This window comes from Pristiophorus japonicus, chromosome 9 (assembly GCF_044704955.1).
Source record: "Pristiophorus japonicus isolate sPriJap1 chromosome 9, sPriJap1.hap1, whole genome shotgun sequence".
NCBI classification, from domain to species: domain Eukaryota; kingdom Metazoa; phylum Chordata; class Chondrichthyes; family Pristiophoridae; genus Pristiophorus; species Pristiophorus japonicus.
In genome coordinates this window covers 150,965,485-150,990,084 of record NC_091985.1, presented here as the reverse complement: position 1 = coordinate 150,990,084, position 24,600 = coordinate 150,965,485, and the positions used below count along the sequence as shown (strand labels likewise).

At 45.1% G+C, this 24,600-nt stretch overlaps 1 protein-coding gene across 1 annotated transcript in view; it reads right to left on the bottom strand.

The window, feature by feature from the left end:
- Nucleotides 1-3,982: 3,982 nt before the first annotated feature.
- The window catches only part of iyd (iodotyrosine deiodinase), a 61,479-nt gene continuing 40,861 nt past the window's right edge, over nucleotides 3,983-24,600 (bottom strand). Inside the window, exons 4-5 of the mRNA XM_070889965.1 lie at nucleotides 19,533-19,686; nucleotides 3,983-11,696 (exon numbers count right to left, since the gene is read on the bottom strand). Coding sequence (XP_070746066.1) covers nucleotides 11,514-11,696; nucleotides 19,533-19,686 — 337 coding nt within the window. The 3' untranslated portion in view covers nucleotides 3,983-11,513. The remainder of the gene's footprint in view (nucleotides 11,697-19,532; nucleotides 19,687-24,600) is intronic.

Sequence of the window (24,600 nt, the reverse complement as noted above, 5' to 3'; positions counted from 1 at the left end):
TGTGAATCCATTAGCACCGTGTTGGCGCTCTGGGGGCAATCATCGGGCCCATCAATGTCGATTCAAACACTATGTGTGCAAAGGCTGCGCAACGATGGGGCACCTCCAGCGAATGTGTAAACGCACTGAGACATACCACGTGGCAGAGGATGATCGATCCAGCGCGGATCACGCAGCACAGGCAACTCGACCCAAGGAAGAAGTGTATGGGGTACATAACTTCACCACCAAGAGCCCTCCTATAATGCTGAATTAAATGGAGTTCCAGTATCCATAGAGTTGGACATGGGTGCGAGTCAGTCAATAATAAGCCAGAAGGCTTTCAACAAACTGTGGGGTAATAACGCACAATGGCCCAAACTGAGCCCGATTAATGCAAAGCTGCGTACCTATTCCAAAGAGCTCATACCAGTCATTGGGAGTGCGGCAGTGAAGGTATCGTATGATGGAGCTGTGCATGACCTATCATTGTGGATTGTTCCAGGCAATGGCCCAACGCTGTTCGGCAGAAGCTAGTTAGAAAAGATTAGAAGGAATTGGAAAGACATCAAAGCATTATCTTCAGTGGATGACGCCTCGTGTGCTCAAATGCTGAGCAAGTTTCCCTCGCTATTCGAACCAGGTATCGACAACTTCACAGGCACCAAGGTACAGATCCATCTAGGCCACGATGCACGGTCCGTCCATCACAAGGCTCGGGCAGTTCCGTACATGATGAGGAAGAAAGTCGAGATCGAACTGGACAGACTCCAACGCGAAGGAATCATATCGCCAGTTGAGTTCAACGAGTGGACCAGTCCATTGTTCCGGTGTTAAAAAGCGATGGCACGGTCAGAATCTGCGGAGACTACAAGGTAACGATTAACCGAATCACACTACAGGACCAGTACCCGCTGCCCAAGGCGGATAACCTGTTCGCAACGTTAGCGGTGGGGGGGGGGGGAAAGTCGTTCACCATGTTGGACCTAACCTCTACCTACATGACACAGGAGCTGGCTGAATCTTCGAAAAGACTGACATGCATCAACACACACAAAGGGCTGTTCATATACCACAGGTACCCTTTTGGGATTCGCTCGGCTGCAGCCATTTTCCAGAGAAACATGGAGAGTTTGCTGAAATCTGTTCTGCGCACCGTTGTGTTTCAAGACGACATCCTGATCACTGTTACATCTACACAACCTGGAAGAGGTTCTCAGTCGCCTAGACGGAGTGGGACTCAGGCTGAAATGCTCTAAGTGTGTTTTCCTGGCGCCAGAAGTCAAATTTTTGGGGAGAAAGATTGCAGCAGACGGCATCAGGCCCACGGACTCAAAGACAGAGGCCATCAAGAATGCACCCAGACCACAGAGTGTGATGGAGCTGCGTTCATTCCTGGGACTCAACTATTTTGGTAACTTTCTACCCGGGTTGAGCACGTTGTTAGAGCCTTTGCACATGTTGCTACGTAAAGGTGACGACTGGGTTTGGGGCAAATCTCAAGACACAGCCTTTGAGAAGGCCAGGAACCTGCTATGTTTAAATAAATTACTTGTACACCATGACCCATGTGAACATTTAGTGCTAGCTTGTGATGTCTCATCGTACAGGGTCGGCTGTGTGTTACAGCAAGCCAATGTATCGGGCAACCTCCAACTAAAAGTCTAGAAGTCTGTCTAAGGCTGAGAGAGCTGATAGTATGGTCGAGAAAGAGGTGTTAGCATGTGTATATGTGGTTAAGAAAATGTACCAATACCTATTTGGACTTCGGTTTGAGCTTGAAACTGACCACAAGCCGCTCATTTTGCAATTTTCAGAGAGCAAAGGTATAAACACCAATGCTTCGTCCCACATCCAATGATGGGCACTAACATTATCTGCATGTGACTATGTTATCCGCCACAGACCAGGCACTGAAAACTGTGCCGGCTACCATTGCCCACCACCACGGTTGAAATGGCGCAGCCCGCAGACTTGCTACTGGTCATGGATGCTTGCTTTTGAGAGCGTCACGGCTCGCCAGATCAGGACCTGAACCAGCCTGGATCCTGTGCTATCATTAGTAAAGAGTTGGGCCTAAATGGGAACTGGTCGGCCGTTGCCAGGGAAATGCAAGATGAAATTAAGCCATTTCGCTGACGCAAAGATGAACTGTCCTTCCAATCGGATTGTCTCTTATGGGGTAATCGCGTGGTTTTACCAAAAAAAGGCAGGAAAATGTTTATACGCGACCTACACAGTACCCACCCAGGCATTTGTCATGATGAAGGCAATTGCCAGGTCGCATGTTTGGTGGCCCGGCATTGACTCAGACTTGGAGTCATGCGTGCATCAGTGCAACACTTGCTCACAACTGAGCAATGCACCAAGGGAGGCTCCACTGAGTCTGTGGTCATGGCCCTCCAAACCGCGGTCCAGGATCCACGTAGATTTTGCCGGTTCCTTTCTAGGAAAGATGTTTTTAGTAGTTGTGGACACTTACTCCAAATGGATTGAACGTGTAATCATATCATCCAGCATGTCCACAGCCACCATTGAAAGCCTCCAGGCCATGTTCGCCACTCATGGCTTGCCCGACGTTCTTGTCAGCGACAATGGACCGTGTTTCATCAGCTCAGAATTCAACGAGTTTATGACCCGCAATGGCATCAAGCATGTCAGACCACGCGTGACGGACGGCTCCCTGCAGGCCCGCTTGCCTCGCATTCTGCTCAGTTACCGGACGCGACCCCACTCGCTCACCAGGGTTCACCCGGCAGAATTGTTAATGAAGAGAGCCTTCAAAACTAGGCTCTCCTTAGTCCACCAGGATCTTCATGATCACATGGAAACCCGCCGACACCGGCAGAACATGTACCACGATCGTGAGGCTGTTTCACGTAACGATGTTAATGACCCTGTGTTTGCCCTAAATTACGGTCATAGTCCCAAGTGGGTTGCTGCCACTGTTTTGGCCAAGGAAGGGAATAGAGTGTTTATAATCAAACTGTTAAATGGCCAAACGTGCAGAAAGCATTTACACCAGAGCAAATTGCGATTTACTGACAACGAGGAACGACTTGAAAAGGACATCACCATCGACGATCCACCAACACACACCCAACCAGCAATCGACCTCGTTGTCAATCACGAGGATAAACCCACCGTTCCTGACAGTCCGGTCAGACCAGACGTGGTGCAGTGTAGCAATTGTCCGGCCAACTTACACACGCCAGGGTTTGAACTTAGACGATCAACCAATAAACCAGGGAGTGAAGGGCTCCAGATCGCCTCAACTTGTAAATAACTTGTACTGAAGACTTTGGGGTGGAGTGATGTTATGTATGTAACTATGTAATACTTGCCACCTGAGGGCGCGACTGTTGGAGTCCTACTGGTTACCTGCACATACGTGCAGGGCCAGTATAAAAGGTTGGCTGCCATGTTGTTTAGGCACTCTGGAGTTGTAATAAAGAAGACTAAAATCACACTAAGTTTAGCTCACAGTACTCAGCCTCGTGGAGTTCTTCAAAACACAATCTGAAATTCTGTCTTTGACACTTGATACTGTGTCAGTCTTGTCCCAGTGGCATCAATCATCCCTCCTCGTCAGAAGCTCATGGGTTCAAGCACATAACCGAGGCTGCCGCTGCACTGTCAGAGCTGCCACTTTGAGATGGGATGTTAAACCGAGACCCTTCTGCCCTCTCAGGTTGACGTAAAATATCCCACTGTGTTAGTTTGAAGAAGAGCAGTGGAGTTCTCCCTGGTATCCTGGCCAATATTTATCCCTCAACCAACACCACCAATACAAATTAATCATTTATTTTACTGTTGTTTATGGGGCCTTGCTATGTGCAAATTGGTTGCCGCATTTCCTACATTACAACAGTGACTGCACTTCAAAAGTACTTCATTGACTGTAAAGCACTTTGGGATGTACGGAGGTCATGAAATGTACTCTATTAATGCAAGCTTATATTGACTTTACAATATAACTCACTATATTAATGAAAACTGTTTTATTTGTGTGATATATTTAGAATAAACATAATAACAACTAGTAACGACTAATGTAAAGATGTAGCAAGCCTGTAAAAAAATCTATTTAAGAAATGCAGTAACATTGTTAGATACAACTGTTAATGAGCGAACACACAAAGTTGAACACAAGTGAGTCTCTACCCTGTTATTTTCCTGGGATAAATCACAGAAAGATTTCCTTCTTAGGAGCTTTGTGATCTTATGACACTGTCACATCTGAGGTGTGACATTATGTGTCCGCTCCCACTCTCCATCTCTACTTAATGTAATTCCCATTTTTCTCTTGTTTCAAGACGACCAGAACTGGACACAATATTCAAGGGGGGAGAAATTCGGTCATGCCTCATTTGGGGCGGTAATCCAGGCGGAGTGGTAATTTTAGTGTCTTGAAAAAGTTTGAGTCCTCCGCCCAGAAATTCGTCAGAATCGGTCAAAGAGCTGACAGGGGCACTAGATCAGCGATTGTCCACCAGAGCTGGGGGGGGGGGCGCTAACAAAAATGCCGGCGCTAAATTTAACCGAGTCTTGCGCATGCACCAAACTCCGGTTCAGAGCCCGAGAAAAGCTGAGTCTTAAAGACGCGGCACCCATTAATGTTTTCAACATCTATTTTTCTCAAGCTGAACTCTTATTTCTGTCTGGCGCTGCAAACTCGGAGACTCACCACCGTGCTGTGTGTAAATGTTACACGGACTGTGACCTCCGAAGGAAGCACTTCCTGATCCCTTTAAGTAACCGCCAGTTAATGACTCTGCAAGCCTGTGCCAACTGTTTTTCCAGACGTTGTTCCTGGTGGCCGTTAAATGAGGCGGCCGCACCTAATTTACCGACTGGGGCGCAAGCGTAGGCGTTGTACCAGGACTGACGTCAGGATCGCACTGATCATCAGCAGCCGGGTGTTACTGGTTTGCGCCCCTGATAAACCTCGAATGAATTTTCGGGTGGGGCGCTAAAAGCTCCCGGTCGGTAACCTCCTATGCTCCCATTAACGACCTCTCTGGCCGCTAACTGAGGCATCAGACAACCGAAAATCCAGCCCTTGTGTGTTCCCCAACCCATATTCATATCCACATGTGTGACTACGCAGTTCAATCATTCATTCCTTTAACTGATATTCTGCTTGTTTGCTTTTTGCAGGTCAATATCCTGTTAGTTTCATTGATTGCTGCTCTGCATTGGTTAGAGATATTCAGTGTTAAGTCTACTAAGACTTCTATGTCTCTTTCAGCTTCATCCTTAGCTATTCGCACTCCATTAATTGAGTACGCATTGCCTTGATTTCATTCCAATCTGTAGTAGTTTACACTTGTCTCCAGGGCCGGCCTTATGGGTGGGCGACGTGTGCGAGCACCCAGGGTGCAATGGTCAGGGACGGGTGTATTGGTCAAGAGGGGGTTCAATAAAAAAATTCAAAGCTGGGGCCAAACCAGTGATTTATAAAAGTTTAGCACAACTTCCTTGTTTTTGTACTCTATGACTCTGTACAGCCAAGGATCCCATATGCTTTTAAAACAGCCTTCTCAACTTGGCCTGTCACCTTCAAAAATGTGTGTACATACACCCCCATGCCTCTCCACTTCCTTCCTGGAGCACTAAAGGACACAGGCGGGCGGTAGTGGTGCAGCGCTGCCACGATCCTTTCCTCCCTTAAAGAGAAGGGACATCGCTGCAGGCTCTGCCTTGGGATCAGTGAGCTGCTCCCTGACAGCAGCCACGATCTGGCTCAATCAGTCCCAAGCACTCTAGCAGAGTGCCGGGCTGACTGATCGTGGCCCAGGAAGAATTGAAAAAATCCACATAGCGCATTATGAACATTTTTCTCTTACCCGCACCAACCTCCCCTTTAACTTCCGCCTCCCAAGCCCCCAGCCTCTTGATCAATGCCTCCTGCAGCTGTTGGTCTTGTCGCCCGGCGATGCTGCAGGAGGCGGAACTAAAGTTCGGGTCTGCGGCACTACCAGGGCGATGCGTACGGCAATTGTGTCACAATCTCAAGGCGCAGGTGATCATGGTGTAAGGCGTTACCACAGCCGCAAACCTCTCAGTCAAGTTAGCGGGAGTCGTTCATCTCATCGCGCCCGGTTGGTAAGTCGTTAGCACCCCGTTATCGTCCCCCAGACGCGATAAGGAGGCCTATATCTTTAGTCATCTAGCGAGCTCTAGCATTGGATGTCCTTCCTCACCCCCATCCTCCCTCCCCCCCCTCCATGGGAATATGTCTACTCTGTACCCGAACCATCTCTGCTTTGAAATCCTTCTATTGTTCAATTACTGCTTTGCCTACCAACTATTGATTCCAATCCATCCAGGGCAGATCCTTTTTCAACTCACTGAAGTTAGCACTCCTCCAGTTAAGTAATTGTTTGCTTGAATGTTCCTTGTCCTTTTCCATAAATATTCTACACTTGATATTATGATCACTCTTCCCCAAAAGCTCGTCCACTGAAACATGCCCCACTTCAGACCCCAGAACTAGATGCAGACCTGCTTCCTTCCTCATTGGGCTGGAAGTATACTGATCAAGAAAGTTCTCCTATACACATTTCAGGAATTCCTCCCCCTCGTTGCTGTTTACAGTGTTACTATCTTCGTCTATATTAGGATAATTTAAGTTCCCCATTATCATTACTTTGTAGTTCTTGCACCTTTATGTAATTGTCCTGAAAATCTGCTCCTCTATCTCCTTCCCACTATTTGGTGGCCTACAGTATACTCCAAGTAGCGTAAAAGCTCCTCTATTATTCCTTAATTCTAACCCAATAGATTCTGTCATTTACCCCTCACATACAACATCCCTGCCCAGTGCTATCAGTTTATTTTATCAATACTGTAAAGCCCCTCCTTTTTTTGTTCCTTATATCTTTCTTGAATACCTTGTAGCCAGGAATATCAGGTTCCCAATATTTGCCACACGACGTGCAGTTAGACATGTGCATTCCAAACACATCTTAAACTGCCTCACATTTGCTCCCTGTCTGATCCCTGCTATATCTGAACTATTATTTAATCTGGTGCTACTTGTCTCTCCCAGTCCTCTGTGCCCACCCCCTGCTAAATTAGATTAAACCCACAGCAATCGTTAACCTTCCTCCGTCCACCTTGAACAGGTCCCTCCTGCCCCAGAACTGGTCCCAATGCCTCAAGAATCTGAAGTCCTCCCTCCTGCACCATTTCTCCAGTCACATATTAACCTGTCTTAACCTACTATTCCTATACTCACTAGCGTGTGGCACTGGCAGTAATGCTGAGAATACTACCTCTGAAAGCCTGCTCTTTAATTTCCTCCAGAGCTCAAACTTTTGACTGCAGGAACTCTGTCCGTTTTCTTCTGAACTCATTGTTCCAACATGGAGCACGACTGCTGCCTGTTCACCAAAATGTTCTGCACCCTCTCAGTGATGTCCTTTATACTGGCACCAGGGAAGTAAGGCACCATGCAGAACTCACATCGGCGATTACAGAAGTGCCTAGTCTCCTCAATCTGTCCTTGTAGGACAATCCCCCATCCCAGGAATCAGTCTAGTGAATCTTTGTTGCAATCCCTCTGAGGTAAGTATATCCTTCCTTAGGTAAGAAGACCAAAACTATACAGTCTCACCAGGGCCCTATATAATTGCAGTAAGACATCTTTACTCTTATACTCAAATCTCTTCGCAATAAAGGCTAACTTACCATTTGCTTTCCTAATTGCTTGCTGTACCTGCATGTTAACTTTCAGTGATTTGTGCACAAGGACATCTAGGTCCCTCTGAACACCAACATTTCCCAATCTCTCACTATTTAAAAAATAATCTGCTTTTCTATTTTTCCTACCAAAGTGGATAACTTTACATTTCTCTACATTATATTCCATCTGCCATGTTCTTGCCTACACACTTAACCTGTTTATATACCTTTTCAACCACTTTGCATCTTACTCAAAACTCGCAGTACCCCACTAGTTACAGCCTGTTAACTCGAAAATGACTAATTTATCATTACTCTCTATTTTCTGTCCATTAACCAATCCTCAATCCATGCTAATATAAATTCCCCAATCCCACAAGCCCTAATGTTGTGTCGTAACCTCTTGTGTGCCAACTTATCGAATCCTTTCTGAAAATCCAAATACACCACATCCACTGGTTCCCCCTTATCTACCTTGTTAGTTACAATCTCAAAACATTGCTACCAGGCGCTAACTTTCCCGCCCCACCTCCACTATCGCCCCAAAAACATTAAAGCCAAAAAACCAGCCCTTTGTGTTCTCCTCACAGTTTTGTACCATCAGCAAACTTGGATACATTGAGTATTTATTATTAAGGAGGCAGTACCAGGTCATTTGGAAAATCATAATGAAGTCAGGCAGAGTCAGCATGGTTTTATGAAAGGGAAATCATGTTTGACAAATTTTCTGGAGTTCTTTGAGGATGTAATGATCAGGGTGGATAAAGGGGGAACTGATGTGATGTGATGTGATGTATTTGGATTTCCAGAAGGCATTCGATAAGGTGCCACATAAGAGGTTACTGCACAAGATAAAAGTTCAAGGGTTGGGGGTAATATATTAACATAGATAGAGGATTGGCGAACTAACAGAAAATGGGGAGTTGGGATAAATGGGTAATTTTCTGGTTGGCAAACGGTAACAAGTGGGGTACCACAGGGATTGGGTCCTCAACTATTTACAATCTATATTAATGACTTGGATGAAGAGAACGAATGTAATGTAACCAAGTTTGCTGATGATACGAAGATGGGTGGGAAAGCAAGTTGTGAGGAGGACACAAAGAATCTGCAAAGGGATATAGACAGGCTAAGTGAGAGGGCAAACAATGGGCAGATGGAGTATAATGTGGGAAAGTGTGAGGTTATCCACTTTGGCAGGAAAAATAAAAAAAGCAAATTATTATTTAAATGGAGAGAGATTGCAAAGTGCTGCAGTACAGAGGAACCTGGGGGGTCCTTGTACATGAAACACAAAAAGTTAGTATGCAGGTACAGTGAGTAATCAGGAAGGCAAAAGGAATGTTCATCTTTATTGCAAGGAAGGTGGAGTATAAAAGCAGGGAAGTCCAATTACAACTGTACAGGTATTGGTGAGACCACACCTAGAGTACAGCGTACAGTTTTGGTCTCCTTATTTAAAGAAAGATATACTTGCATTGGTTGCAGTTCAGAGAAGGTTCACTAGGTGGATTCCTGAGATGAAGGGGTTGACTTATGAAGAAAAGTTGAGCAGGTTGGGCCTGTACTCATCGGAGTTGAGAAGAATGAGAGGTGATCTTATTGAAACATGATACTGAGGGGGCTCGACAAGGTAGTTGCAGAGAGGATGTTTCCACTTGTGGGGGAATCTAGAACTGGGGCGCATAGTTTAAGAATAAGGGGTCGCCCATTTAGAATTGAGATGAAGAGGAATTTCTTCTCTGAGAGGGTTGTAAATCTGTGGAATTCTCTGCCCCAGAGAGCTGTGGAGGCTGGGTCATTGAATAAATTATAAGGTGGAGATAGACAGATTTTTGAATGACAAGGGAGTGAAGGGTTATGGGGAGTGGGCAGGGAAGTGGAGCTGAACCCAAAATCAGATCAGCCATGATTTTATTAAATGGCGGAGCAGGCTCGAGGGCCAAATGGGTTACTCCTGCTCCTATTTCTTATGTTCATCTAGGTCATTAATATAGATTGTAAATAACTGAGGCTCCAGCACTGATCATTGTGACACCCCACTAGTTACAGCCTGCTAATCTGAAAAAGACTTGTATGTATGCTCTCTGTTTTCTGTCTGTTAACCAATCCTCTTTCCATGTTAATACATTACCCCAAACCTCATGAGCCCTTATCTTGTATAATAACCTTTTATATGGCACCTTATTGAATGCCTTTTTGAAATCCAAATATACTACATCCACTGTTTCCCCTTTATCTACCCTGCTAGTTACATCCTCAAAAAACTGTATTAATTTTCAGTACCCTGATACCACTTCTTTAACAGTGGATTACAGCATTTTGTCGACAACTGAGATCAGGCTATGTAGTTCCCTGTTTTCTCTCTCCCCCCTTTCTTGAATAGCCGTGTTACATTTGCACTTAGGATGTAGGCCATCAAGTCCAGGGGATTTGTCAGCTTTTAGTCCCATTAATTTCCCCAGTACTATTTCTTTACTAATACTAATTTCTATAGGTTCTTCATTCTCGCTAGACCCTTGTTTCCCCACTAGTTCCGGAATGTTTTTGCGTCTTCTTCTGTGAAGACAGTTACAAATTATTTGCTAAATGTCTCTGCCATTTCATTATTCCCATTATAATTTCTACTGTTTCTGCCTGTTAGGGACCGACATTTACTTTCACTAATCTCTTCCTTTTTATATACATCTCAAAGCTTTTACAATCTGTTTTTATGTCTCTTGCAAGTTTACTCTCATATTCTACTTTCCCTTTCTTTATCAATTTCTTGGTCCTCCTTTGCTGAATTCTAAAATCCTCCCAATCCTCAGCCTTAGTACTCTTTATGGCAACATTATAAGCGTCTTCCTTTAATCTAATGCTATCTTGTTGGCCACGGTCTAACATTTTTCCCATAGGTTTTTATTCCTTAAAGAATTGTATATTTGTTAGAATTATGAATTATTTCTTTAAATGTTTGCCATTAATTATCTACCATCACATATTTTAATCCAATTTCCTAACCTACTTAGCCAACTCGCCTCTCATACCTGTGTAATTTGCTTTGTTCAGATTTAAGACCCTAGTTTCGGACTTAACTAAATCACATGGCACAGGAATTGCAGACAACGGATCTGAGCTGTCCCATCATTTTGCTTGAAAGTTGATATACTTATGCTAGTATCCTCTACTCAGTTAATTTTATTTCTTATTCCTTTAGAATTAATTAATTACTGATTATTTATAGATTTACTGTCGCTCCTTAGTTTAAAGCACTTAACACCTCCTTCTCCCTCTGCACTGAATTCCCACACTCACCAAATTCCCATTGCCACTCCATTTAGCAGATATTCCCAGCTCTATGCACACACAGCTCTTAGTGGGAGTTTGAGCAAGGTGTGCTATATTCCCAATATTGGGAGTTTGGGTGAGGTGTGCTATATTCCCAATTTGGATAAGTTATTCTATATTCCCAGCATTGGGAGTTTGGATAATGTGTACCAGACTCCCAATACTGGTATTTTGGATGAGGTGTATTAGATACCCAATATTGGGAGCTTTGACAAGATGTGCTATATTCCAAATATTGGGAATTTGCACAAGGTGTACAAGATTCCAGAAATGGGAGTTTGGACAAGTTGTTTTCTATTCCCAGTATTGGGAGTTTGGAGTACTAGATTCCAAATAATGGGAGTTTGGATGAGGTGTCCTAGATTCCCACTTATATTCCCAATATTGGGAGTTTGGTCAAGGTGCAGTCCTGTCATTGGAAGCTTTGTGTGGAACACTCCAGTTACTAAAGTACTACAAGCTGTGGTGATTTGGAGAAGTATCGGTCTGCAAACATTTCGAGTTCTTCCAACACGTTACACAAACACCATGATCTCATCCAGTGGCTTGCGTGTGAAGCCTGGCACAGTGGCACCTTTCGCTGGGTAACCAACCGGCAGCAGCAGCAGCAGCTTCTCATTCACCGGGCGGCGAAGGATAATTCGCACTCGAGGACCACAGTTCAGAGGGGTCGTGGTGACAGTCACAAGGCCAGCGTTCTGTGGGGAGGAGCGAAAACACAAATGCTTCATTAAAATTTAACTACACAAATTCACTGTCAGCTTGGGTTGTGAGATAAGAAAATAAAAATGTTTTTGTTTCAGCAGGATCCACTCGAGTGGAGGGCTGGTATTAAGCATGTGATATTGCTCGGCGATACATTGCTGTCATGGAAACCAGCTGCAGCCAATCCCTTCTACTGGCCTCTTGCTCACTGCTTCCAAAAGTCGACATAAAAGGACAGCACTGCGCAGCAATGATCTTCTTGAAGCTTGGTGTGATGATCCCTTCAAGCTAGTTCCCAGCTGTGGCTCAGAGCTAATACTCTTGCTTCTCCTTGTTTACTACATTTCTGAATTTTATTGCAAACCTTGAAATTATGCCCTGTGTACCCAAATCCAGGTTATTAATATATATCTAAAATAGCAGGGATCCTAATAACGACCCCTGGGGAACACCACCATACACTTCCCTCCAGTCTGACAGACAAACCATTCATCTTTCTGCTTCTGTCCCTTAGCTAATATTGTATCCATGCTGACACTGTCCCTTTAATCCTATGGGGTTTAAGTTTGCTAACAAGTCTATTATGTGGTCGCTTCATCAAAGTACTTGACTAATTCGTCAAACAAGATTTGCTTTTAATAAATCCATGCTGACTTTCATTTATTAGCCCATACTTTTCCAAATACCAATTCACTTCCCAAGTTTCGGATGTCCTCTGAGAGGCCTGCCTATTTCTTAGAATAAAAAAAGTGCCTAAAACTTACCTCGCGATTCTCCGAGTCCAGCAAGCCTGTTTCACAGTCAACGCAGCGCAGGACAAGCAGCTGGGGGCAGAGCTACAGCCCTGGGTCAAAAAGAGGATCGACAGCTGTGTGCGTGCCCCCCTATCTCTGGATACCTGCGCCTGCGCCAGATTCTGTGTGCGTGTGCTGCTGGCTGTGTGGGAGGGGCCCAAAGCACGCAGCCCCTAGCCTTAGCCGAATGGGCTCCTGGAGTGGCCAGAGTGACAATTTGCAGTCCGAAGCACGCAGCCCCTAGCCCTGGCTGGGCTCCCAGTGCTCCTGAAAGGGTAGGTGAGGTAGGAACTTTTTATTTTTTATTTATTGATTTATTGATTTATTTATCATTTATTATTGATGATGGTTCTTTATTTTTAAAAGTGAAGTCTTTAATGCTTTGGAAAATCCTCTAAGTTTCCTTCCCACCCACCACCCCCTCTCTGGATATCTGCGCCTGATTTCTCCACAAGGTTTTTCAGAGCGTACAAAAGTGGACAATAACTCTGTTCTAACTTAGTTTGGAGTAACTTTTCGCTGCCTAAACTTGCAAAATAGGTGTAAGTGGCTGGTAACGCCCGCTTTTGGAAAAAAAAACTGTACTAAAATGAAACTATACTAACTCACTTAAACTGGAACAACTAAATGCCGAGATTTGCGATTTCTAAGATACTCCATACTAAACTAGTTGCTCAAAAAAAATAGGAGCAACTCGAACCGAAACTTGGGCCCACTGTCTCTAAATTATCCCCACCACCAATGTTAGGCTGACTGGCCTATAGTTGTCGGGTGTATCCCTCTCCCCTTTTTAAACTGGGGTGCAACATTTGCAGCCTGAAAATTTGAACCCATTATAAATGGAAAGACGGGCAATCAAAACCCATTGTAAATGAAGAGACAGGCCATTATAAACCATTCTAAATGGACCCTGGAAATTGGAACCCATTCAAAATGGAGATCAGTGGTTCGAACCCATGATAAATGTAGCCAGCAACAGTTAGAACTTATTGAAAATGGAGAGACCAACAATTAGAACTGATTATAAACAGAGAGACCAGCAGTTAGAACTCATCACAAATGGAGAAAACGGCACTTAGAACCAATTATAAATAGAAGCCGGTAGTTGGAACCCCATTATAAATAGAGAGAGTGGGAGTTAGAAGCCAGTATTAATGGAGGATTGGGGTTCACACTGCAGGGTCCTCTGTTTATAATGGATCCTAATGGCCTGTCTTTTCATTTATAATGTGTTATAATTGCTGGTATCTCCATTGATAATCGGTTCTAACTACTAGTCTCTCCAATAATAATGGGTTCAAATTGTCGATAATGGGTTCTAACTGCTGGTTTATCCATTTATAATGGGTCCATACTGCCTGTCTCTACAGTTAAATGGGTTCTAACAATTGGGGCTAGAAATTGGCACCCGCCCGAAATGGGGCGCTCCCACCCTGTTTCTTTGGTTCTTACTGCAGCTGCAGTTCAGGTCAATTCTTGAGCGATATTCGGCTCTTTGTTGTTTACTTTTCTGGGTATCCGGAACTTGATCATAATGGGGATGGTGACAGCAACTGAGGGCCGGATACGGGGCGGTGATAATACCTGAGGGGTGGAAGTTCAAGGCGGAGCGGAGTGACCGCCGCGATGATGTCATCACGGCACCGCGCCACCACGGCTCTCCCCTTCACTTAAAGGGGAGAGCCTCCACGATGTTTAAACTTCAGGCCACTGGGCCACCAGGGAGGGTTTCGGCCGGGCTAGCAGCCTGGCACCCAAGAGGGAGTGCAAATTGCCTTTTGGCGGCCCGACCGAACCCAGGGACATAATTGTCGGGCAGACATGTCAGTCGGCTGACAAAAGAAACATGGCGGCAGTGGCAGTGAGTGCGTCCTCCCCTTTAAGGGAAGCCGCACTGCCGCTGTAGAAGGCCGCAGCCTCACTGGACCACCGTGAAAAAGCTTGTTTTGACACCGCCAGGCGGGCCAAAGATTTTCAGAGGGGATTGTCGCCGTCGGGGGGGGCGGGGGGGGGAGAGGGAGAGGGCGGGGTAGATCAGCGGTGGGCATGGTGATGACGGGTTTAGTATAGATGGTCTGCACCAGAGCAGTAGGGGGGGAATCAGGGCACCACCTGGAAAACTCAGGAGGGCAATTGAGCTATCAACGAAAAGTCGGCGGCCATTCCACTCCGCAGCGTGGCTGCCGATTTGTGGTGGTAATAGGCCTTAAGGAGAGGGGCAATTTCGGCCCCATGGTGTCTACATTAATCATGAGTAATAACTGCTGGTCTCCATTTATTAACTGCCATACTCTCCAGTTATAATGAATTCTAACTGCCAGTGTCTCTGTTTATTATCTGTTCTAACTGCCAGTCTCCTCATTTATAATGGGTCCAAATTGTCTGTCTGCAAATATTACACCCCTGAATAATAAAGGGGAGAGAGATAAACCAGACAACTACAGGCCTGTTAGCCGAACATTGCTGGCAGGGAAACTTTTAGAGACAATGATCGGGGTCAAAATTAATTGCTATTTGGAAAAGTTTGAGTGAATAAATGGAAGGCAGCTTGGATTTTGAGTTCTTTGACGAAGTAACCGAGAGTGTTGATGAGGGTAGTGTGGTTGATGAGGGTATATAAACGTTCAAAAGGCATTTGACAAAGTTCCACATGAGAGACTTGTTAGCAAAATTAAAGCCCAGGCGATTAAAGAGACAGTGGCATCGTGGATACAAAATTGGCCAAGGGACACGTAGCAGAGAGTAGTGGTGAACGGTTGTTTTTTTAGACTGAAGGGAAGTATACAGTGGTGTTCCCAGGGGTCAGTATTAGGATCATTGCTCTTTTTGATAAATATCAATGACCTGGACTTGGGTATACAGGGCATCATTTCAAAGTTTGCGGATGATACGAAACTAAGAAATGCAATAAACAATGAGGATAGTAACAGAGTTCAGGAGTACATAGACAGACTGGTGAAATGAGCAGATGAAATTTAATGCAGAGAAGTGTGACATTTTTTGTAGGCAGCATGAGGAGAGGCACTATGAACTAAATGGTATATTCAATAACTCAGCCTCCACAACTCTCTGGGGCAGAGAATTCCATAGATTTACAACCCTCTGAGAGAAGAAATTCCTCCTCATCTCAGTTTTAAATGGGCACCCCTTATTCTGAGACTAGTTTTAGTGTCCCCTATGAGTGGAAACATTCTCTCTGCATCCACCTTGTCGAGCCCTCTCATTATCTTATATGTTTCGATAAGGTCATCTCTCATTCTTCTGAATCGTGTCTGACCAACTTGATTGAATGCTTTGATGAGGTAACAAACAGGGTTCATCAATGGAGTGCAATAGATGTTGCATACAGGGATTTTCCAAATTGCATTTGAAAAGAGTCACACAGGAGGCTAGTTAAGAAGGTGGAAGCTCAAGTAATTAAGGGGAAAGTGGCAGTATGCATACGGAACTGGCTCAGTGACAGGAAGCAGAGGGTGGTGGTGGATGGATGTTTTCCAGACTGGGAGATGGTTTGCAGTGCTGTTCCCCAAGGGTCAATTTTGGGTCCATTATTCTTTTCAATTTTTTAAACAACCCAGCCTCGGGTATAGGGAGCAGCATTATAAAGTTTGCCGATGATATGAAACTTGATTGCCTAGTATTGATGAGAATAGTTGTAGATATCAGGATAACATATATAGGATGGTGAAATGCGCAGAATCATGTGGTGAAGTTTGAAGTGATGCGCTCTGGGAGGACTAATTATGAAAGACAGTATACTGTAAACGACATGATTCTGAAAAGTGTAGATGAGTAGAGACCTTGGTCATGTACACAAATCTTTAAAGGTGGCAGGGCAAATTGAGAAGGTGGTTAAAAAAGCATATGGGTTGCTTGGGTTTATAAATAGACGCATGGAATAGAAAAGCAAAGAGATCATGTTAGAACTTTATAAATCACTGGTTAGGCCTTTGTTGGAGTATTGTGGACAATTCTGGGCACCACACTGCAGCAAAGATGTAAAGGACTTAGAAAGGGTACAGAGGAGGTTTACCAGCATGTTATCAGGGATGAGGGACATAGTTATGAGGAGAGGTTTTAGTCACTAATTTATAGACTTTTGTATCTGTAACTGGGTACAAATAAAAGGTGTGTATATACAGGTAATATTTAAAATTACACAGATTTTGAATGTAATTGTAAAGGGGTGGATTTGCAATCTTATGCAAATTCAGCAGAAGAGCTGCGGAATCCCTGACAAACAGTGTAAGTGGTGCTTACAATGTGTTTCTGGGATTTCTGCAGCTCTTCCATTGAAGCTAACAATGGACAAGTGAGAGAACTTCCGCTGAAATTCACCCAAAAGTCTCAAACTGAAAAATTAAATGAGTTAAATTCAGGGACTGAAAGCAAATTGAACCAGTGGAATGAGTGATGACATGAAATTGTTATGGTCGATGACTTGATTTCATGTGTAACAGGATAATTACAGTATACTGTGCGAAAAACCTGACCAGGAACAACACAAACATTTATTTAAATTGCATGTCATTTTTTAGAGTGCAGATCAATTCACTGCAATTACTGTTGAGTTGAAAGGTAACAGCTGTGAATGGCCAGTGAAAAATGTGTTTCCCTCACCATCCAGGGTAGGAGGGGAGTCTTCAGTGTCATGTCCCTTCAGGAATTTCTGACTTAACATTTACCAGTAAGTAGAACAGAATCTCCATCAATCTGTTAGCTGATATAATCAACCTGTTTTTATTTTGGCTTGTATTTCATGATGTCAACTAATCAGTTGGAGCAATGGCCGTGGAACTCCCGCCTCAGGTTGGCAGACGTGGTTACCGAGCTGTATGAATCCCGTGGCCATGCAGGGAAATTTATGAATCAGGAGGAAAAAGGCTTTTAAGTGCCTGTAAACTACCTGATACTAATCTCAATTGGATCCCCCGCCGCTGCCGATCAGGTCGGCTGCGCGATGACAGACACGCCCGGAGAGAGGCATGTGGGAGCACGATGACAGGGGGTTCCTGACCCGCTGTCAAAAATAACAACTTTCCCAACCAACCCACCACCAATCATGCCCGCTACCAGCCCAGAAAATTCAGCCCAATGTGTTTATAACTTGGACCAAGTGGGAACGTTTAATCTATGTTTTTATCTTTAATATTGTATTGGACAGTAAAGTTCATCCAGAGCTCATAAGAACATACAAATTAGGAGCAGCTGCAGGCCATTTGGTCCCTCAAGCCTGCTCTGCCATTCAATAATATCATGGCTGATCTTCTACCTCACCTCCACTTTCCTGCACTTATTCCCTCAATATCCAAAAATCTATTGATCTCTGTCTTGAATATACTCAAAGATTGAGCCTCCACAGCCCTCTGGAGTAGAGAATTCCAAAGATTTACCACCATCTGAGTGAAGAAGTTTCTCCTCATCTCAGTCCTAAATGGTCGACCCCTTATTCTGAGACTGTGACCCCTGGTTCTAGACTCCCCTGCCAGAGGAAAAATCCTCCCTGCATCTACCTTGTCAAGCCCTGTAAAAATGTTGTATGTTTCAATGAGATTACCTCTCATTTTTCTAAACTCTGGAGAATATACGCCTAGTCTACTCAATCTCTTCTCATAGGACAATCCCCCCATCCCAGGAATCAGTCTGGTGAACCTTTGTTGCACTCCCTCTGTGGAAAGTATATCCTTCCTTGGGTAAGGAGACCGAAACGGTAGACAATACTGCAGGTGTGGTCTCACCAGGGCCCTATATAATTGCAGAAAGACGTCTTTACTCTTATACTCAAATCCTCTTGTAATAAAGGCCAACATACCATTTGCTTTCTTAATTGCTTTCTGTACCTGCATCTTAACTTTCAGTGATTCATGTACAAGGACACCCAGGTCCCTCTGAACACCAACATTTCCCAATCTCTCACCATTTAAAAAATACCTGTATTCTGCTTTTCTATTTTCCTATCAAAGTGGGTAACTTCACATTTCTCGATATTATATTCCAAGTTCTTGTCCACTCACTTAGCCTGTCTCAATCCCCTTGAAGCCTCTTTGCATCCTCCTCGCAACTTACATTCCAACCTAGCTTTGCATCATCAGCAAACTTGGATATATTACATTTGGTCCTTTCATCCAAATCATTGATCTAGATTGTGAATAGCTGGGGTCCAAGCACCGATCCTTGCGGCACCCCACTAGTTACAACCTGCCAACCCGAAAATGACCCGTTTATTCCTACTCTCTGTTGTCTGTCCATTAACCAATCCATGCTAGTATATTAATCCCAATTCCATGATCCCTAATTTTGTTTAATAACCTCTTGTGTGGCACCTTATCGAATGCCTTCTGAAAATCTAAATATGCCACATCCACTGGTTCCCCCTTATCTATTTTACTAGTTACAACTGCAAAAAAATCTAATAGATTTGTCAAAATGATTTCCCTTTCATAAATCCATGTTGACTCTGCCCTATCCTGTTATTATTTTCTAAGTGTCCTGTTATGACATCCTGAATAATGGATTCTAGCATTTTCCCTACTACTGATGTCAGGCTAACTGGTCTGTAGTTCCCTGTTTTCTCTCTCCCTCCTTTCTTAAATAGCGGGGTTACATTAATACCTTCCAATCTGCGGGAAGCGTTCTAGAATCTATAGAATTTTGGAAGGTGACAACCAATGCATCCACTCTCTCTATAGTCACCTCTTTCAAAACCTTCTACACAGGCTGCAAACTTGAACATTAATCCCAAAGATAGATTTTAACAAATGGCATGGACAATGGCCTGAGGTGTAGCCCCTTGGGCAGGGCTTGTACTTGGAATTGGCATCTGTTAACTCTACCCTGTCCTTTTCTAATTTCTCTCCTACCTGCCCCCATGCCCTCGCCGGGCTCATCCTTCCATGAGATGCACCACCTGCTGGGAGATGGCAGTCGAGGTCAGATGGCAAGGACAAAGTGTTGAAATAAAGCCTTGGGGAGTGCGGCAGTGCATCCTGTAGAACGCACTCACTGAAACCAGGTGTGATACATTTTCAGAATTACCTGCAGAGCTGCCAGGAGAATTCCACAGGAAATTGAAACACTGATCTCATTGTAGTAATGGGTCTTCTTGCCAGTGGGTAGGATTCCATAGGTTTGCTTAAATATCAGGATGAGATAAGGCGCAGTATCCAGGTAGTCTTTAATCCAGTTTGTCCTACAATGAGAGAACAGTAATCGTGTAGTTTGGATTGTCTCCTTTGTAAGTTTCATTTGGAGTATTGACAGCACCATGAAGCACAGGCCTGAGGCTTTGAGCTCAAATGTGTATTAACTGAGGGGAGATTCCTCCAATCAGTAACAGCAAACAAAAGCAAATAGTAAACAGGGTCCTTGCACAAAGGTGGCACTGACAACTACAGGTAGATGCAGCTGCACCAACACTCAAGAAGCTCGACACCATCCAGGACAGGGCAATTTGTTTGATTGGTGCCCCATCCACTGGACTCAATATGCAACCCCATGCACCACTGGTGCACTGTGGCTGCAGTGTGTACAAGTTACAGGATGAATTGCAGCACCTCACCAAGATTATTACAGCAGTATCTCCTTTCGCGTGACCTCAACCGCCATCTCCAAGCCGGGTTTGGGAGGTGCTGGCGGAGAAGCCTTGGTGAGTTGCTGCAGTGCATCTTGCAGATAGTACACACTGCAGCTACGGTGGTGCAGGGAGTGAATGTTTAAGGTGGTGGATAGGGTGCCAATCAAGCAGGCTTTTTTTTCCTCGATGGCGTCGAGTTTCTTGAGTGTTGTTGGAGCTGCACTCATCCAGGCATCACACTCCTGACTTTTGCCTTGTAGATGGTGGAAAGTCTTTGGGGAGTCAGGAGGTGAGTCACTTGCTGCAGAATACCCAACCTCTGACCTGCTCTTGTTGCCACAGTATTTATAGAAACATAGACATTTATAGCGCAGAAGGAGGCCATTTCGGCCCATCGTGTCTAGCCGGACACGATGCTGACAGCCCTTGGTCAGCAGCCCTGAAGGTTACATATAAACCTATGAACATGCCATGTATGTACTTTTGGGATCACTAGCCACTAGATGGCATCACTGTTGGAGGCCAATGGGCTGCACGCACGTCTGCGCAGCCCAAGTATAAAAGGCCAGCCATTTTGTATATTAGTCACTTTGGGCCTTAATAAAGCAGAGCCAAAGTCATGCCTCTTGGCGTTAAACAGTGCTCAGTCGAACAGTTATTGCATACACAAAATTTGGCGACGAGCCACCAAGAACCTTTGCATGCAAAAATGAGCACAATTGGATTGTTGGAGCGATTTGTGGAAGATATGGTCTGATAAAGAATCTACTCCTGCCTGTGAATCCAACAGAGAAGACGTATGAAGAATTGTGTACACTGGTAAAGGACCACCTTAAGCCAGACGAAGGCATCATCATCTCGAGATACAGATTTTACACTCACGGTCACTCAAAAGGCCAGAATGTGGCGGAATTCGTTGCCGACATGAGATGTCTAGTGGGACCGTGTAAGTTCGGGGCTGTGTTGGCAGACATGTTGTGGGACTTCTTTGTAATCGGCATCAACCACGAGGTGATCCTGCATAAACTACTGGTGGTGGTGATGTTGAACTTGAACAGGGCCAGCCATCACGATCGCTCAGTCATGCATGGCGACGGATAGACGTCTAAAGCAGATATCAGTGAAAAATCAAAACTCGGCAAGTACTGTAAATATGATCGATTCGGCATTCGGCAGAGCGGCACATGATAGGGCCTACCTGACTGCGTATGCAAAATCTGTGGCTGGCCAAAGTCCGTCAGTGGGAATGCATCCAATTTCTCTGTGTTGGCGTTGTGGGGGAAATCACCGGCACCAGCAGTGCCGATTTAAGCAATATAGTTATAAAGACTATCTGAGAGTGGGGCATCTCCAGTGCAAGTGTCCGCAGATGAGCAAGCGTGCTGCGACACACCACGTGGAGGATGATGGTCAGACTAGCGCAGATCTGGATATGCAATCCGAGATACCAGAGAAGGAAGTGTATGGACTGTACTCGTTCCTAACTAAGAGCAAACCGATAATGATTAACGTGAAATTGAATGGGGTGCTGGTATCGATGGAACTGGACACAGGGGCGAGTCAATCGATAATAAGCCAGAGGGTATTCGACAAGCTGTGGGATACTAAGGCTGTGAGGCCCAGGCTGAGTCCAGACAATGCCAAATTGCGCACGTACACCAAAGAACTCATAACTGTGATTGGCAGTGCCACAATTGAAGTATTGTATGACGGTGAGGTTCACGAGTTACCGCTATGGATTGTTCCAGGCAATGGCCCAATGCTGTTCGGCAGGAACTGGCTTGAAAAAAATCAGATGCGATTGGAACGACATCAAGGCATTGTCGTCAGAAAAAGATACACGTGCCCAAGTACTGAGCAAGCTCCCCTCGCTGTTCGAACCAGGCATCGGCAACTTCACGGGAGCCAAGGTGCAGATCCACGTAGACTCGGATGCAAGACCCGTCCATCATAAAGCTCGGGCAGTTCCGTATATGATGAGGGAGAAGGTCGAAATCGAACTGGACAGACTCCAGCGCGAAGGGATCATATCACTGATTAAATTTAATGGATGGGCCAGCCCCATTGTTCCTGTGCTGAAAAGTGATGGCACAATCAGAATCTGTGGAGACTACAAGGCTACGATCAACAGGGTTTCGAAACAAGATCAGTACCCGTTACCGAAGGCTGATGACTTGTTTGCAATGCTAGCGGGGGGGGGGAAGTCATTCACCAAACTGGACTTGACGCCGGCCTACATGAGACAGCAGCTGGTCGAGACGTCGAAGAGACTTACGTGCATTAACACGCATAAAGGACTGTTTATTCCCTTTTGAATTCGCTCGGCTGCAGCATTATTTCAGAGGAACATGGAGTGTCTGCTGAAGTCCGTTCCCAGAACTGTCATGTTCCAAGATGACATCCTGATCACAGGTCGTGATTCCGAGGAACATCTGAACAACCTGGAAGAGGTTCTACATCGTCTGGACAAAGTGGGACTCAGACTGAAACGCTTGAAGTGCGTCTTCATGGCACCAGAGGTCGAATTCCTGGGGAGGAAAATTGCTGCTGACGGCATCAGGCCCACGGACGCGAAAACCAAGGCCATCAAGAATGCACCCAAGCCGCAGAATGTGACGGAGCTATGTTCGTTCCTGGGTCTACTCAATTACTTCGGTAACTTCCTACCTAAATTGAACACCTTATTAGAACCACTGTACATGCTGCTAAGAAAAGGTGACAACTAGATTTGGGGTGCGTCTCAAGACAGAGCTTTTGAGAAAGCCACGAATCTTGCTCTAACAAGCTGCTGGTACATTATAACCCATGTAAACGTTTAGTATTGGCCTGTGATGCTTCGTTATATGGAATTGGTTGCGTACTCCAACAAGCTAATGAGTCGGATAAATTGCAACCAGTCGCGTATGTTTCAAAAAGTTTGTCTAAAGCGGAAAGAGCATACAGCATGGTAGAGAAAGAAGCACCAGCCTGTTTGTACGGGGTTAAAAAGATGCATCAGTTCCTGTTTAGTCTTCGGTTTGAACTGGAGACAGATCATAAGCCGCTCATTTCACTGTTCTCTGAAAATAAAGGTGTCAATACCAATGCTTCATCCTGCATCCAGAGGTGGGAGCTGACATTATCCGCTTATAATTATGTCATTCGCCACAGACCTGGCACCAAGAATTGTGCCGATGCTTTGAGCCGTCTGCCGTTGCCCATACCAGAGGAGGAACAATCGGTGGACCTATTGTTAGTAATGGATGCTTTTGAGAGTGAAGGAACCCTTGTCACGGCTCAACAAGTTAAGATCTGGACCAGCCAGGACCCGATTTTATCGGTGGTGAAGAGTTGCATCCTCAAAGCTGATTTGCTTGGGTATGGCAGACCAATGTATGAGGAGACCAAACCTTACATTCATTACAAAGACGAACTGTCTATTCAGTCGAATTATATGCTGTGGGGCAATCATGTTGTTATGCCCAAGAAAGGGAGAGAGAAATTTGTATGTGAGCTACATAGCACACATCCCGGCATTGTAATGATGAAAGCCATCGCCAGGTCTCATGTATGGTGGCCGGGAATTTACTCTGAGCTGGAATCATGTGCGCATCAGTGCAACACTTGCATGCAGCTCAGCAAAGCACCAGAGGAATCGCCACTGAGTCTGTGGTCGTGGCCGTCCAAACCATGGTGCAGCATCCACATAGACTTTGCAGGTCCCTTCCTGGGGAAGATGTTTTTAGTTGTGGTGGATGCATATTCGAAGTGGATAGAGTGTATAATCATGTCATCCAGCACATCCACAGCTACCATTGAGAACCTCAGTGTCATGTTCAGCCTGACATCGTTGTTAGTGACAACGGATCATGCTTCACTTTTCAAGAGTTCATGAAAGTCAATGGTATCAAACATGCAAGGTCAGCACCGCTCTACCGTAAAGGTCTCCTACGATGGAGCGGTACACAAGTTACCACTCTGGGTGGTACCGGGCGATGGTCCCATGTTGCTCGGCAGGAGCTGGCTGGGAAAGATACGCTGGAACTGGGACGACATCCGAGCATTATCGCCCGCTGACGACACTTCGTGTGTCCAGGTCTTAAACAAATTTCCTTCTCTGTTCGTACCAGGCATCGGAAAATTCCAAGGAGCAAAAGTGCAGATCCACCTAATTCTGGTGGCGTGACTCATCCATCACAAGGCGAGAGCAGTACCGTACATGATGAGAGAAAAGGTAGAGATCGAGCTAGACCGGCTGCAACGAGAGGGCATCATTTCTCCGATCGAGTTCAGCGAGTGGGCCAGTCCTATTGTCCCAGTACTCAAGGGAGACGGCAGCGTCAGAATCTGTGGCGATTACAAAATAACTATCAATCGTTTCTCCCTGCAGGACCAATACCCACTACCAAAAGCCGACAACCTCTTTGCAACGCCGGCGGGAGGAAAGACGTTCACAAAGCTGGATCTGACTTCAGCCTACATGACGGAGGAACTAGAGGAATCATCGAAGGCCCTCACTTGCATCAACTCGCACAAAGGTCTTTTTGTTTA